Here is a 14,470-nt window from a genome sequence, read left to right as displayed (position 1 = left end):
TTGATCTTTGTGAAACAAAGAAACAGTGCAAGACCTGCAACCAGAAGAAAGTGGAGTCTGTCTGTAAAGTCAGGTTAACGTACAGGCATTGTAAGCATAGTGAAACTCAGGGGAGAAATAATTACAGAACTGTCGACCCTTATGTTAACTCCCATTTTCTCACAGCCCTGTGTTTGGGTGAATTGCCTGAATAAGATGCTACAGATCTGCCAAAAAAGATCAGTAAAAGCTGTTTTTTTTTTTTTTTAATTATTATTTTTTATTTATTTTAGGGACAGCAAATGTCCCTAGCGGTCTTGTGTCAGAATAAAGGGGCTTTTTCTTAGGCAGTGAGTCATCTGTAATTATCACAGCTGATTATTGAGGAGATTATAGGAGAGCTGTATTGTGGTTAGTCATGGGGAAGTAGATGATTCTTTAACAGAGTTTAACAGCAGAGAGAAGGGATAAAACAGATTATATTTATGTGATCCAGCGATGACAATTTTATTCTGCAGCAATTCCAATTATTACATGAGTGTGTAATATTTTATCTATAGCTGAGAATTAGAAGTGTATCTCTTTCACAAGTAAGGACCCGTCTGTGGAGATGCCAACCCTCCCATGCTGCTGGTTAAAAGCTATTTCTGAGTTAAGACCCGAGTGGCTTGTTCTGGTGTAACCAGGTTTGCCTCTTTTCGTCTGTGCTGCATGCAGGACTAGATGTGTCTTTTTATTCTAGCGGTTTGCTGGTGTGGCAAGGCGCGGGAGCTCTGCACCAACTAACGGCAGTCTGCGAGATTACAAACCTACCATGGTGTCCACTAGGCAGAGGGCTCACTCAGAAAAGGCTGTGGTGACCCAGACGCAGGGCCTGCCCAGAGATGAGGCTGTTAGCCTGCCACTGCCGGGGGAGGGCAGCGGGGAGACTGCCTGTTTTCTGGTGGAAGGTAAGCTCGCCATGGTGGCTGAGCTCAGGGAGGAGGTGGAGAGACTAAGGAGCATCAGGGTGTGTGAGCAGGAGATTGCCTCGTGGAGTTAACTCCCTTGCATGTCAGAGAGAAGCGTGCCAGGAGGTGCCCTCCAGAGGGTGGTGGAGCCCCTGCACTGTCACTGTCAGGCAGAGGGAGGGAACCAAAAAGATGAGGAGGGTTGGAAGCAAGTCCCTGTTCAACGTTACAGGCAACCCCCCTCCCTACCTAACTCGCTTCCCCAGGTGCCCCTCAGTAATAGGATTGAGGCCCTGGGTCTTGAAGGAGAGGTTGGTGAGGATGTGGTGGAAAGCCCGCCTATGAGGTCACGTAGGCAGTCAACACCGTGCCTCAAGACTGCCTCCAGTAAGAAAGAATGAAGGGTAATTGTAGTAGGAGATTCCCTTCAGAGAGGAACAGAGGGCCCAATATGCAGAGTTGACCCTCATCGTAGGGAAGTCTGCAGTCTACGTAGAAACCAGATCAGGGATATGACCAGGATGCTCCCCAACCTGGTGCACTTGACAGACTACTACCTGCTACTGATCTTCCAGATAGGCGGGGAGGAAGCTTCATCCCATAGTCTGAGGGGATTAAAGAAAGACTTCAAGGCCTTGGGATGGTTGGTGAAAGAGTCTGGGGTACAATTTTTCTCTTCCCTCCTTCCAATTTGGGGTGATGACGTGGGACAGAATAGAATAGTCCGTAAATGCTTGCCTACGTGACTCATGGTACAAGTAGGGCTTTGGGTTCTTTGATAATGACTGGTTTTATAAGACCCCAGGCCTGACAGTAATATGCATGAAAGCTTTATCTCACAGGGGCAAAAGGGTTCTGGGACAGGAATTAGCAGGGCTTGTTTGGAGAGCTTTAAACTAGATTCAGAGGGGGATGGGGTTGTAGCTGGGCTTGCACCAGTGGGGCAGTGTTCTAGCATTAATGAAGACTGGGAGGCCTCCCACCCCCCCTAGGGTGAAATTGGTGTGCTCAGCTCACTCCCTGAAGTGCCTGTCCACCACTGCACGTAGCACTGGGAATAAGCAGGAGTTAGAAATCCATGTTCAGTCAGGAGATTATGATCTGGTGGCAATTACAGACACGTGGTGGGACAGCTCACAGAAATGGAATGTGGTCATGGATGGGTATGTCCTTCTCAGGAAAGACAGGCCAGCAAGGCAAGATGCTGAAGTTGCTTTTTACATGAGAGAGCAACTACGTGTATTGAGTACCATCCAGGGGTGGATGAGGAGTGAGTTGAGAGTCTTGGGTGAGAATTAAGGGGCAGGCTGGCATGGCGGATACTGTTGTGGGTGTCTATTACAGGCAACCTGATCAGGATGAGGAAGTTTACGAGGCCTTCTACAGGCAGTTGATAGCAGCCTTGCAATTACAGGCCTTGGTTATTGTGGGAGATTTCAACTACCCTGACATTTGCTGGAAGGCCTACTCAACCAGCCATCTGCAGTCCAGGAGGTTCCTCCAGTGCATTGGTGATAACTTCCTGGTGCAAATGGTGGATGTGCCAACTGGAAGAGGAGTGATGCTGGATCTTGTCCTCACTAACAAGAAGGGACTGGTTGAAGTGGTGAAGGTTGAGGTTGGTCTTGGCTGCAGCAACCATGAGATGGTGGAGTTCAGGATCTCATGTGGTGGGAACAGAATACTGAGCAGAATCACAGCCCTGGACTTCAGGGAGGCCAACTTTGGCCTTTTCAAGCAATTGCTAGGGAAAATCCCATGGGCAGGGTACTTAAAGGTAAAGGGGCCCAAGATAGCTGGTTAGCATTCAAGCACTGCTTCTTTGAAGCTCAGGATCAGAGCATCTCAACAGGTAGGAAGTCAAGAAAGGGAGCCAGGAGCTCTTCATGGTTAAACAGAGAACTGCTGGGCAAACTCAAGTGGAAGAGGAGAGTCTAGAGATCATGGAAGGAGGGGCACGCCACTTGGGAGGAATATAAGACTGTTGTCAGAGGATGTAGGGATGCAACTAAGAAAGTTAAGGCCTCCTTAGAATTAAACCTTGCAAGAGGGGTCAAGGACAACAGGCTTCTTCAAATACATTTCAGATGGGTGCAAGCTGGAATGTAGGAGGTTCCACTTAAATATGAGGCAAAACTTTTCACAGTGAGGGTGACAGAACACTTGAACAGGCTGCCTGGGGAGCTGGGTTGTGTAGTCTCCTTCTCTGGAGACATTCAAAACCTGCCTGGACGTGTTCCTGTGTGATCTGATCTAGGTGTTCCTGCTCTGGCAGGGGGATTGGACTAGTTGATCTTTCAACATCCCTTCCAATCCCTAACAATTTGTGATTCTGTGATACTTTTTTATTAAGGATTATAAATGACGTGTCATGCTCCTGCTCTGTAAACCACTCCATGTACTGTGCCTTAAGAGCTGATCGGACAGGTCAATTCCTTAGAGAAAATTCTCTTTGTAGTTCAGGTGTTGTCATAGAGTTTTTGGCTCCCTGCTGCTGTCTGAGTGGTGAGCCTGTCCAGGAGAGCTGTAAGTGTGAAATTGGACATATTAAAAGAAATTGCTTTCCTTGGGGTTAACCTCAAGGTATTTGTTAAAGTGAGCATTCTTGATTTCTATTACTGAAGCTCATCTAAATGGAGTAAATTGATGAGCCACAGTCATTCAATTATACATGTTATGTCTGAGGGTGCCTGCTGTATGGGCTCCTCATACATGTACAGAGAAATTAATATTTGCTTTCCCTAGATTGTTACATAATCCTAGTTGGTCATGCTTTTCCTTGCTTTCTTTTTGTTTTTGAATATTCAAAGTTCTTTTTGTGATGTCTATAGAACATGTTAAGAAGTGTTTTAACTTCAGGGAACTCTACATATTTATTCATATGAATTTAACTTGTTGCTGTATATGTTGTATGAATGTAAGTATTTTCAGGTGAGAGAGAACATAATATATATCTACTTGCCTCAAAGCCGATGTGACTGCTTGCAGTTTTATGTCTCTGGGTCTTTGGAGCCAAGTTTCTGAAATTATGTTAGTCCACAAAATATCTGTTCTACTTGCCCTGCTCAGCCCACATCCCATAACAAAATTTAGCACAAAGAAAAGATATTGGGAATTATTGATTTCTAGACTCATTAAAAAGCAGAATAGTTACTTACTAATTAAAACTGAGATGATCTTGGAAGAATGCTGCAAAGGCTGTGTAGTGGTGGTGAAAAAAGCCATTCATGCTTCCCTGCATATGTAACCTGAAGGAAGGAATTACCCTTGAACCTTTTTCACTGCTTACAGTATGTCAGCAAAGCACACGATATTTTTTTAACTATTCTGGGAGATGAGGGGAAGCAATGTAGCCAAGATCAGCCAAGGACACTCCTGTTCTGCACCTGGTCTGCTTAGTGCCCCTTTGACTCTGCCTAGATTTGACAGTATTTGAGGGATCTCAGTAAATAGATTCAGGTCGTTTGCAAAAGAAGAAATTTTTTTTCCTTATTTTATTACTGTTTTTTGTTCTAGGTGGTGACACCTTGCTTTCTTCAGAGCAACTACGAACTGGTAAGTATTGTTGGCACTAGTGATATCCATCAGGTTTTATTAGATTATAGGTTAGGTTATTCCTGTAGCTGTCTATAATTTCTTCAGTACTGTATCATCCACTTTCCTCTTTGAATGCACAGCAAATAAAAGGTCTAATCTTGCAGCTTATTAGTGTGTGCCCTATCCCATGAAGCAATTGGGTTATTTTACTGAGCGTTTTGTAAGGCATTTAAGGATTTGCTAGATTAAGTGTTTTCTGCTGTTCAGGATTCTTCCTAAAATGAACTCGTTGATATGTCCATGATGCAGTGACTTGATGTAGTTATCCTTACTACCTTATTTCCTTTTGTCTGTGTGTGTAAAAAACAAACAAAAAAACAACAAAAACATACACCAAACACTTACACACACAAATCAGGAAACCCACAAACCTTGAATTGTTTTAACGTGTAGATGTCTCATACCAGTTTGAAAGTACAAACAGGATCCTTAGGTTGGGGCCTATATTTTATTTTGTTTTGTTTTTTTTGGTGGTGGAAGTGAGGAAATTAATCCATGGTTGCTCAGGATAGGAATTAAAAAAAAAAGATAGGCCTTTTCAGGTGGGAGTAATTGAATTTGGTTATTTTTAGCTCCCATTAAATACTTCTGGAGGATGTTATGTAACTGTGATTTATTGAACCAGTGCTGCCACCTGCTAGTATCTTGTCTAGAACTAGGCAGTCAACAGCTGATTTCCCAGTGTTGGCTGAGAACTCTGTATTATAGTTATGTGATGCAGCCATTGGTAGTTAGGGATTCTACATCTCATTTCTGCCTTGATATGTGAATTTGGCAAGTCACTTCGCACATTTTTTGTGTCTTGATTTCCTTCCTGGCAAAATACAGGTAAAGATGTTTTCTAAAAAGGTACTATGAAAGTGTTGGTTCATTCTTTTCTTAATTATTGTCTTTTAAAAGAAAGGCTGGAAAACAAAATCAGCGATTCATAGTATTATTAGTAATGTGAATATGAATGTATAGAAGGTCCTTCCTGATTTTGACCTGCCGCTTCTATGAACTCACACATACAGCAGTCGGAGGATTCTGTATGGCACTACTGCTAAAACTGAAAGTAGAAAAGCAGCCCTTTCTTATGTCTGCAGCTCACAGTATTAGATGTATATTGTCAACTGTGGTTGCTCATTGTTTTGTGTTGTGTACACAACCTAAATATTGGTTATAACAGGGAAAATTTGTCATTGTGGTTCAGCAACAATTTTAAACCTGCAGCAACTTGTGGAATATGTTACCAGTCATTACCATCAATAACTCCAGTTGGACATGTTTTATGTGAAAAATGAACATGGGGTTCTTTATATCATATATCGTATCTTTATGAACGCTGGTAAATCTGGGTCTAGTGGGTTTATGTGACAAAGTTTGTTAGAGTGGGGGCTACAGAGGTGGCTTCTGCGAGAAGAATCCAGAAGCTGCCCCATGTTAGATAAGGGCCCTGCTGTGGGCCAGAGCTAAGCCAGTAAGTGATCTTGTTTGTGTCTCTGTGAGAGCATATTTAAGAAGGGAAAAAAACCAACAAAAACAAATAAACACCAGAACTGCTCCATAAGAGCAGCTGGGAGAGAGAGGAGGGAGAAACAGCCTTGCAGACACCAAGGTCAGTGAAGAAGGAGGGGGAGGAGGTGCTCCACGTGCCGGAGCAGAAGTTCCACTACAGCCCGTGGAGAGGCCCCTGGTGGAGCAGGCTGTCCCCCTGCAGCCCATGGGTCCCACATGGAGCAGATCTCCACGCTGCAGCCCCCCCATGGGTGGAGGAGCCCCCGGTGGAGCAGGTGGATGTGGCCTGGAGGAGGCTGCAGCCTGTGGAGAGCCCCCGCTGGAGCAGATTTTGGGCCGGAGCTATAGCCTGTGGGGAGGGAACCACACAGGAGCAGGTGACCTGGCAGGAGCTGCAGACTGTGGGGAACCCAAGCTGGAGCAGTTTGCTCCTGATGGATGGACTCCATGGTATAGACCCATATTTGGAGCAGTTCTTGAAGAGCTGCTGCCTGCGGGCAGCCCCCGCAGGATCAGTTTGGGAAGGATGGCATCCCATGGGAGGGACCCTGCACTGGAGCAGGGTCAGAGAGTGACCGTGAAGGAGCGGTGGAAGAGAAGTGCTATAGACTGACTGCAACCCCCAGTGCTCTGTTCCCCAGAGCCGCTCGGGGGGAGGAGGTGGAAGAAGGTGGATAGGGGAAGGTGTTTTTAGTTTCTTTCCTTTGTTTCTCATTTCTCTGGTAACAGGCAATAGATTTTACTAATCTCCCTACTCTGAATATGTTTTGCTCGTGACAATAATTGTTGAGCAATCTCCCTGTCCTTATCTCAACCCTTCAGCCCTTTTCATCGTATTTTCTTCCCCTTTCCCTTTGAGGTGGGGGAGTGGAAGAGCAGTTGTGGTGGAGCTCAGCTGCCCACCTGAGTAAAACCACCACAGTGGGCCCAAAGTATTCTGTGACCTGCTGGTGGTTGAGCAGTACTGATGGAGAAAGTGGCCTAACCTGTTTTAGTTTACTGACAAAGATGAAGCCAGAGATTTATTTGGTCTCTGAATTAAACATTTACTAGTTCTAGGAAAAAAACACAACAATTGGAATTCTGTTTAATATTATTGCAGGCAAAACTGTAGGTGAAATATATTTTCAGAGCTGGAAACTGTTTGAAGATACTTTCCTTAGAGTGCAAGAGCTCTCTATTTCCATATGTAATAAATCAAGCAGGGAAGGTAGGAAACTGGCATGGCAGAACAAGGCACAGCTGGTCAAATTTACGCAAAAAAAGGAAACGCACAGATGGTCAAAACAGGGCCACGTGCCCTAGTAAGAGTATAGAAACATTGTCTGGATGTGCAGGATCAGGAAAGCCAAGGCATTGACAGAACTAAACTTTGTGAGGCATGCAAAGAATAACAAGAAGGGATTCTGCACGTACATTGCCTGCAAAAGAAAGTCTAAGGAGAGCATACCACCTCTGACAAATGAAGGCAGACAACTGGTAACTACAGATGTGAAGAAGGCTGAGGTACTTAACAACTTCTTTGCCCTGGTCTTCACTGGTGGTCAGGCTGCCCACATCTCTTGAGTCCCCAGACCTCTAGCTGGGGGCTGGGTGAGCAGAGTCCCTCCCACTGTAAGAGGGTCAGTGTTGTGGTCAATGGTTCTATGTCCAAGTGGAGGCTGGTGACGAGTGGTGTTCCTCGGGGTCTGTCTTGGGTCCGGTACTGTCTAATATCTTTATCAACGATGCAGACAATGGAATCCAGTGTATGTTCAGCAAGTCTGCAGATGACACCAAGCTAAGTGGTGCCGTTGATAGCAAAGAAGGAAGAGATGCCGTTTAGAGGGACCAGGACAGGTTGGCGAAGTGTGCCCATTTGAACTGCATAAGGTTCAACAAGTCCAAGTGCAGGGTGCTGCACCTGGGCTGGGGCTATCCCAGACATGAGTACAGGCTGGGAGAAGAACTCATTCAGAGCAGCCATGTGGAGAAAGATTTGGGGGTTCTGGTGGACAAAAGGCTTGACGTGAGCCAGCAGTGCATGCTTGTAGCCCAGAAGGCCAACTGCATCTTGGCCTTTACCTGGCTTCTTCCAACACACATCAAAAGAGGCATGACCAGCAGGTTGAGGGATGATTGCCCCCCTCCGCTCTGCCCTTGTGAGGCCTCACCTGCACTACTGCATCCAGGTTCAGGGTCCCCAGCGCAAGGAAGATGTGGACCTGTTAGAACAAGTCCAGAGGAGGGCCATGAAGATGATCAGAGGGCTGGAGCACCTCTCCTACGAAGAAATGCTGAGAAGCTGGAGATGTTCAGCTTGGAGAATAGAAGGCTCCAGGGAGACGTCATTGTAGCCATTCAGTACTTAAAGGGCTCTTATAAAAGGGATGGAGAAGGACTCTGCTTGGGTAGACAATGATAGGGTAAGAGGGAATGCTCTTAAACTAAAAGACGATAGATGTAGATTACACATGAGGAGGAAATTCTTCACTGTAAGGGTAGTGAGGCACTGGAACAGGTTGCCCAGAGAAGCTGTGGATGCCCCATCCCTGAAGGTGTTCAAGACAAGGTTGTATGGGGTAACCTGATTTGGTGGGTGGCATCCTTGCCTATGACGGGGGGATGGTACTAGATGATTTTTGAGGTCCTTTCTGACCCAAGCCGTTTTATGATTCTGTTTTCATTATATACTTATTACTGACAGTGAGATTGACTGGTGTGGTTTTTTTTTTGCTTTTGATGTGACATAGCACAACACCTAATCTAAGAATGTAACTATCTGTTTAGTGAAGAGTTCTGTTGTTCTGAAGTAGGATCACCTGTGACCATATTAGCCGTAAGCAAGTTTCCTGTATTTTGACTGTAGAATACTGAGAACATGAAGGACAAGTAGTTGAGATCTTTGGATAATCAGGAAGGGCAGTACCATGGTCAAAGTAACTAAAATGTTGCTGCGTTGCAACTCTCTACTGAAACGTGGATTTGTCCTCATTCACTCCAGACAAGGAATTCCAACCTTTTAGTTCTCATATAAATAAGCAATACATAAGCCCACTCTAAATTACTGCTACATATAATTAACCACTTGCCTGTATTTGCTGCTCTTAATGTGGGTTATAGCAAGAAGTGTAGTTAAACTCTCAGTGTCATGGCTGCTGGAAGACTGTTGAAGACAGATGAAATTCACAGATGCTCTTTTTCTTCAGAATGTGGATTCTATTGATTATTTTCAGCTTGGATGTCTGATTCCAAAGCAATCCTTTCTTTTCATTTCTCATGAGCCACGTATCTTGAAGTTTTGTAAGGTCATCAGGACCCTCATATACTAACCCAATGCAGCTGCTAGGAACTTCACGTGCTAAAATATAAACAAGCTGCTATGTGTTCAAATACTACTTGCTTGATGTTGTCACATACAGTCTTTAGTCCAGAGAAAGAGGGATGATTTTAGTCCTGCTTTACTAATTCAAATCAAGTATCTAGCAAAATAAGAGCTATTCTGATGCCCTTCATTTTATTTCATGGGTTACTTGTGGCTATAGACTTTCATTGCAGAGATGTGTAGGAAGACGGAAAGATTTAAATAAATAAATAAACGAAAATGCTGTGGGCACTGTTTTTGTATCCAAAAACTGAATGAACCTATGTAACAGTTCTCCTAAAATTTCTTAAAAATCAAAGTTGGCAACTCTATTTAAATGGACTTTCTGGAACTGTTGGATCTTATTTTTGAAGGATAGAAAATAAGATCAACACATTTCCAAAAAAATCAACATTTTTAAATAAAAAGAATCCTAACAAGTAAGTGTTTTCTTAAATCTCGTTTCTAATACTACAAAAAGAAGGGAAGGGATAGGTCCTAACCTTGAAGCTCCAACTTCTTTTCATTTTATTTATTATTTTAAAAAGATAAAAATAAAAGAAAAGCCAAAGAAAGGTTATTATTTTGAGGTCCTTTTTTGATTCTGGGAAGTATTCCATGACAGTTTAAGGTACATCAAAAGAGTAGTAAGTTTGTTTCCTCTACTGATTTTTTTTTTTTTCATCCTGCATGGCATGTACCTTTAAAAAGAATATAGGAAATGAAATCTTAATTCCTTAGAGGTCCATCACATGTCCTGCTCCATGTCTTGCAGTAATGAAATGTGATGTGAAGGCCTGAACCTCTTAACATAATATAGATTCTTATCTTAAATTGACTCTGTCTGTTGAATGGTCCTTATCACTGCATGACATCTCAGTTTTAAGGCAGAGTTAAGTAGAGATCTTTACCAGAGAAATTTCATGTTTAACCTCTACACCCTATTTTTTTTCTTTTTTTTTTTAAACTGCTTGTCAAGTTCTTCATAGCTGTAGTGCTGCCATTTAAACATCACATTCCATAATGAGCTGTTGCAATATGGAAAGGAAAAGAGGACACTTTCCCAGCTACCTATCTTTAATTGTGACATCATTTAAAACTGAATTTTATTTAACTATCTTGCTACAGTGGAAGCTCAGCCATTTTGATAAAAATTTTGGGGGGGGAGAGAGAAGGGGGGATTCTAGTTTTCTTTTTTTGGTTTGTTTGTTTTGCTTAGTTCTGTTTTCCTTGTTAAAGAAGTGAGTGGTGGCATCACAAAGGCAGCTAGGTGCCTTCATACTAATTACGTATCTCAGTTTTACTTGAGATGTGAGGTAGTGTAGAGACTGATACCTTCGCTTGTAAGTGAAGTGTAGCAACATTTTCTAAGAAGAATTTTCTAAGCAGTGAATTTTAGTGAAAATGCATAATGATACAAAGGAGAAAAAAATGAAACAAGCATATATGGGGAAAAGAAAGGAGAACAGAAAACAGGAAAATTCAGTATTGTAGCAGTTTGAAAGAAAATAAGTTCCTTTTAGCAAAACCCTCCTGTTCTTTTTTACCATGGTGACTGTTGAGTGCAGTCCTCCCCAGATGCTTTGACTGAGAAAGGTCAGTAGACATAATAAAGTGTATTTTTATCCTTATCACATTCATTTCCTTTTTACATGCATCTTCACAGAAAAAAAAAAAAAGTGAAGCAGTCTGTTCTTCCCGTGGAGCACAGCCTATTTCCTGTTAATGTGAGCTTGCAAAAGATTTTCTGAGAAATCTGAGGCTGAATTACCATATGTGCTGTTGGGAAGGCCTGGCCGTGTAGATGGAGGATTGCAGGATTGCATTCTCCAGTTTCATTTTAAGTGGGATCTAAGTACTAGAAAATACAAGATTGTTAACTTGGGTTAAGCACGTATAACCTTCAGATATCCTGCAATATAGTGACAATGACTAAGCGGAACTGGGAATTGACACATGCAACTACTTTGCTCTGCCAGCTGCAGTTTTGGTTTTTGGCTTAAATCAGTAAAAGCTTCACTGGAAAATTGAATCAAGTGGGTTTGACTTGTGGTATATTTCTGTAACTTATGGCTAATTCATTTCTGGGTTATCTTTTTTTCTTTTTCTTTCTTCTTTCAGGCAGGAGAATAGAAATCTTAGGTGTGGAAAACTAGGAAAATAAACATTTACTGGGACTCTTTTCCCCATTTACTGCATCTAAACTTTAGCTCACAGAACTGCTGAAATGTACACAAACCCAGCACGATACACGTAGCAGGCATGATTTGGTGGAGATAAAGGACACCCAGCCTAGCAGACCCCCTTGTTGCTATCATCTTCCTGGTCTCCCTTCCTCAGTCTCACAAGAACAGTTCTTCCAGCAAGTGTTCCATGCTGTAACTCATGAAAATGGCTGTACATCATGGAAAGAGGAATGCAAAAGTACTGTGTTCTGTAGTTTGTTGATAAAGGATGGGAGTATTTAGTGGAGTTTTTTTTTATTTTTATTTTTCCTGTTCATTTCCTGCTTTGACACTGTCCAGGCCCATAATGCCTGTGTCCCCATGAAAAGAAATAAGTGGACATTGGAGAAACCTTTATGGAAATAACATTTCTCTGCTTTTGGTAATACAGCTTTGCTGAACCGATGAGTAAGCAAAGGTGCAGTGATTTTTTTTTTAACATGGCTTTTTCTTGCTATTCAGTGTTGCCTTATTAAGATTTGAGCTGAGATTTTTCTTCCTTTCTTTCAGATTTGTTAACTAATAAGCTTTTTATTTTTCTTGATTCGTTGGTGCCATATTCTCCCAGTGCCATAGGAAGCAGAAGCGCAGGGACTGATGAGACACCTTTGTGACAAAACCTGTGAGCTGCTGTCTGAATTGAAGCACTTGACTTGATTATTTTTCAAATGTTTTTGAATTTATGGATCTCCAGAAGGGTTTGATGTGGGCAACTCTATGTTGCATTTATATGGGTTTTATTTTTTATTCTTATGTTTCAGGTGCTTATTAGTTTAAGACCATGGACCACATGGGTCTGCAAAGTAGGGGATAAAAAAAAGAAGTTTAAAGGGCAGTCAATGACTTGTTCATAAATATATTAGCTGTAAAAGGGACAAAGAATCAGACTGAATACAAAAAAAAATATATCAAAAAATAATTAAAAGTAGTACTTCTGATTTGAGCTGTGCACTGTATATGAGATTCAAAAACCAGTCATTACATTTGCCAGGAGGGAGAGTGCATGTTGCTTGCTTGCTTGTTTTCTCCAAACTGATTCCTAACCTTCCTGCTGAATATGGTACTCCGGGAGAGCAGAAGCATCTGCTTTCCAGAAATGTGACGTTATACACCATGCCAGCTAAATCCAGCAGCATGATGTTCTTGCAAGGCATAATACGCTTCTTTCTTCCTTCCCAGCTTTATTTTAGCTACAGGGAAATTAAATGTGTTATCTGTGTTTCAAACTCCTCAGTGTCATTAGTTTTAAGTTGTCATAGAAACTTTTCAAGTTTGTTTGACTTTACTAAGCAGCAAATAGGTTGTGTTTGACAATGCTGTAAAAGGAAAATGCATGCTCCAGAGTAGGTTTGTTCTGTTCTGCATAATTTTCTTGTTTCACATGTGGTTTGTCGTGAGAGTGACAGATCTCATGTCCCTTGTAAGTCTGCTTTTAATTAATCTTTGAAAATGCTTTGTCTACATTGGAATATGTAAAATGAAAGAAGGGTAGACATCCCTGAAGAGCATTCCAGCCAAACATTAATATATATATATATATATATTTTTTTTTTCTTTGTTTCTGTACAACTGAGTACCACAGCACAATGGAGGACTGGTAATCTGTCTTTCAGAAGGAAACAACAAATTCAGTACAATTAATTTCAAAATTAAATTTTCTGATAGTCATTAATTTTAAAAAGCACAGCTATGCATGGACTCCCTGTTTTCAGACAGAACTGTGAAGCAAATGAGTATGATCCTCCATGTTAAATTATGATGTTTTGTCCAATTATTTTATCGTATAGCAGTGGGTCATGTTTGTTCATTGCTTAACTAATGTTCAGTCTCTAGGATGCCATTCAATTTTAGTTCACTGTTACGTCAGAAGTCATCCTGATCTAATTTGCTTTATGTTAATGTTTTCACATTAACAACAAAACGAGACCTAATGAGGTACTTTAGCTTGCAGTCATGTTTTCCATGTGATGGTGCAGGTCTTTTGCCTATTGCACCATGTTTTCTGAGTGGGAAAGAACTGAGGAACTGGAAATGGTGTACCTGAAATGAATAGGACTCAAGTCCTGTCGAATTGTATGGAGAAAATTGGAGTAGAAAGATGTAGGAAGGAGGGGGAGGACTTTCACAGTTTTGGCATTGAGTTTTTAAGATCATAAGATTTTGGTTTTTTTGTTAGATAGGAGTTTATTTTCTTTTCCTTGCTGTGGTGGAATCTTTGTGAGGGAAAAAATGAACATCAGTGACCTGCCAAAAAAAACAGTTGACAATTGAAAAGCTGCAGCTCTGTGTCAAAGCATGGTTCTTGCAGCAGGTCTTGGAGTCACACTTTCAGTTGGTAACGCTACTGATGTCTGCATGGGGGAGTTGTGTGGCCATGTGAGTATGTTGGAGTACTTGTCAACACATACGCTGGGGTACCCATCTTAGGCAAATGCTGGTATTCCTAGGATGGGGAAACATGTTCCTGAGTGTGTATGTGCTGCTTTAAATTTTATTTTTAACATCTACCAAGCTGTAAATTACTTCACTGTCCTTAAGTTGGTCAACAAGGTGGTTCAGCAGAAAGAATCATTGACTGTTTTGTACAACATCTGGTTCTAGCCCCCCTGCTGTGGGCAGGGGCACCTTCAAAGCCCCATCCCATCTGACCTTGAACACTGCCAGGGATGGAGCATCCACAGCTTCACTGGGCAACCTGTTCCAGTATCTAACCACCATTGTAGTAAATGATTTCATATGATTAGTTTAAAATGACCATCTTTTAGTGTAAAACTGTTACCACTTGTCCTATTACTACAGTCCCTGACAAAGAGTCTCTCCCTGTCTTTTCTTGTAGGCCCCCTCTGTTGAAAGGCCGCAATAAGGTCTCCCCAGAACCT

The 14,470-nt window shown here is 42.1% G+C and overlaps 1 protein-coding gene across 10 annotated transcripts in view; it reads left to right on the top strand.

Moving 5' to 3' along the window:
* Positions 1 to 14,470, top strand: part of TNS3 (tensin 3) — a 245,005-nt gene that overhangs the window by 95,069 nt on the left and 135,466 nt on the right. For 8 of the 10 annotated variants that reach the window (XM_038173695.2, XM_027451289.3, XM_038173699.2 and 5 more), the window contains one exon: positions 4,446 to 4,484. The exons of the other annotated variants lie outside the window; for them this stretch is intronic. In XM_038173695.2, the coding sequence (XP_038029623.2) occupies positions 4,446 to 4,484 (39 nt within the window). The remainder of the gene's footprint in view (positions 1 to 4,445; positions 4,485 to 14,470) is intronic. 10 annotated transcript variants of the gene reach the window in all.

This window comes from Anas platyrhynchos, chromosome 2 (assembly GCF_047663525.1).
Source record: "Anas platyrhynchos isolate ZD024472 breed Pekin duck chromosome 2, IASCAAS_PekinDuck_T2T, whole genome shotgun sequence".
In the NCBI taxonomy this organism is placed as follows: domain Eukaryota; kingdom Metazoa; phylum Chordata; class Aves; order Anseriformes; family Anatidae; genus Anas; species Anas platyrhynchos.
Note: the sequence above shows the minus strand (reverse complement) of the source record. Positions and strands in the feature narration are given on the sequence as shown.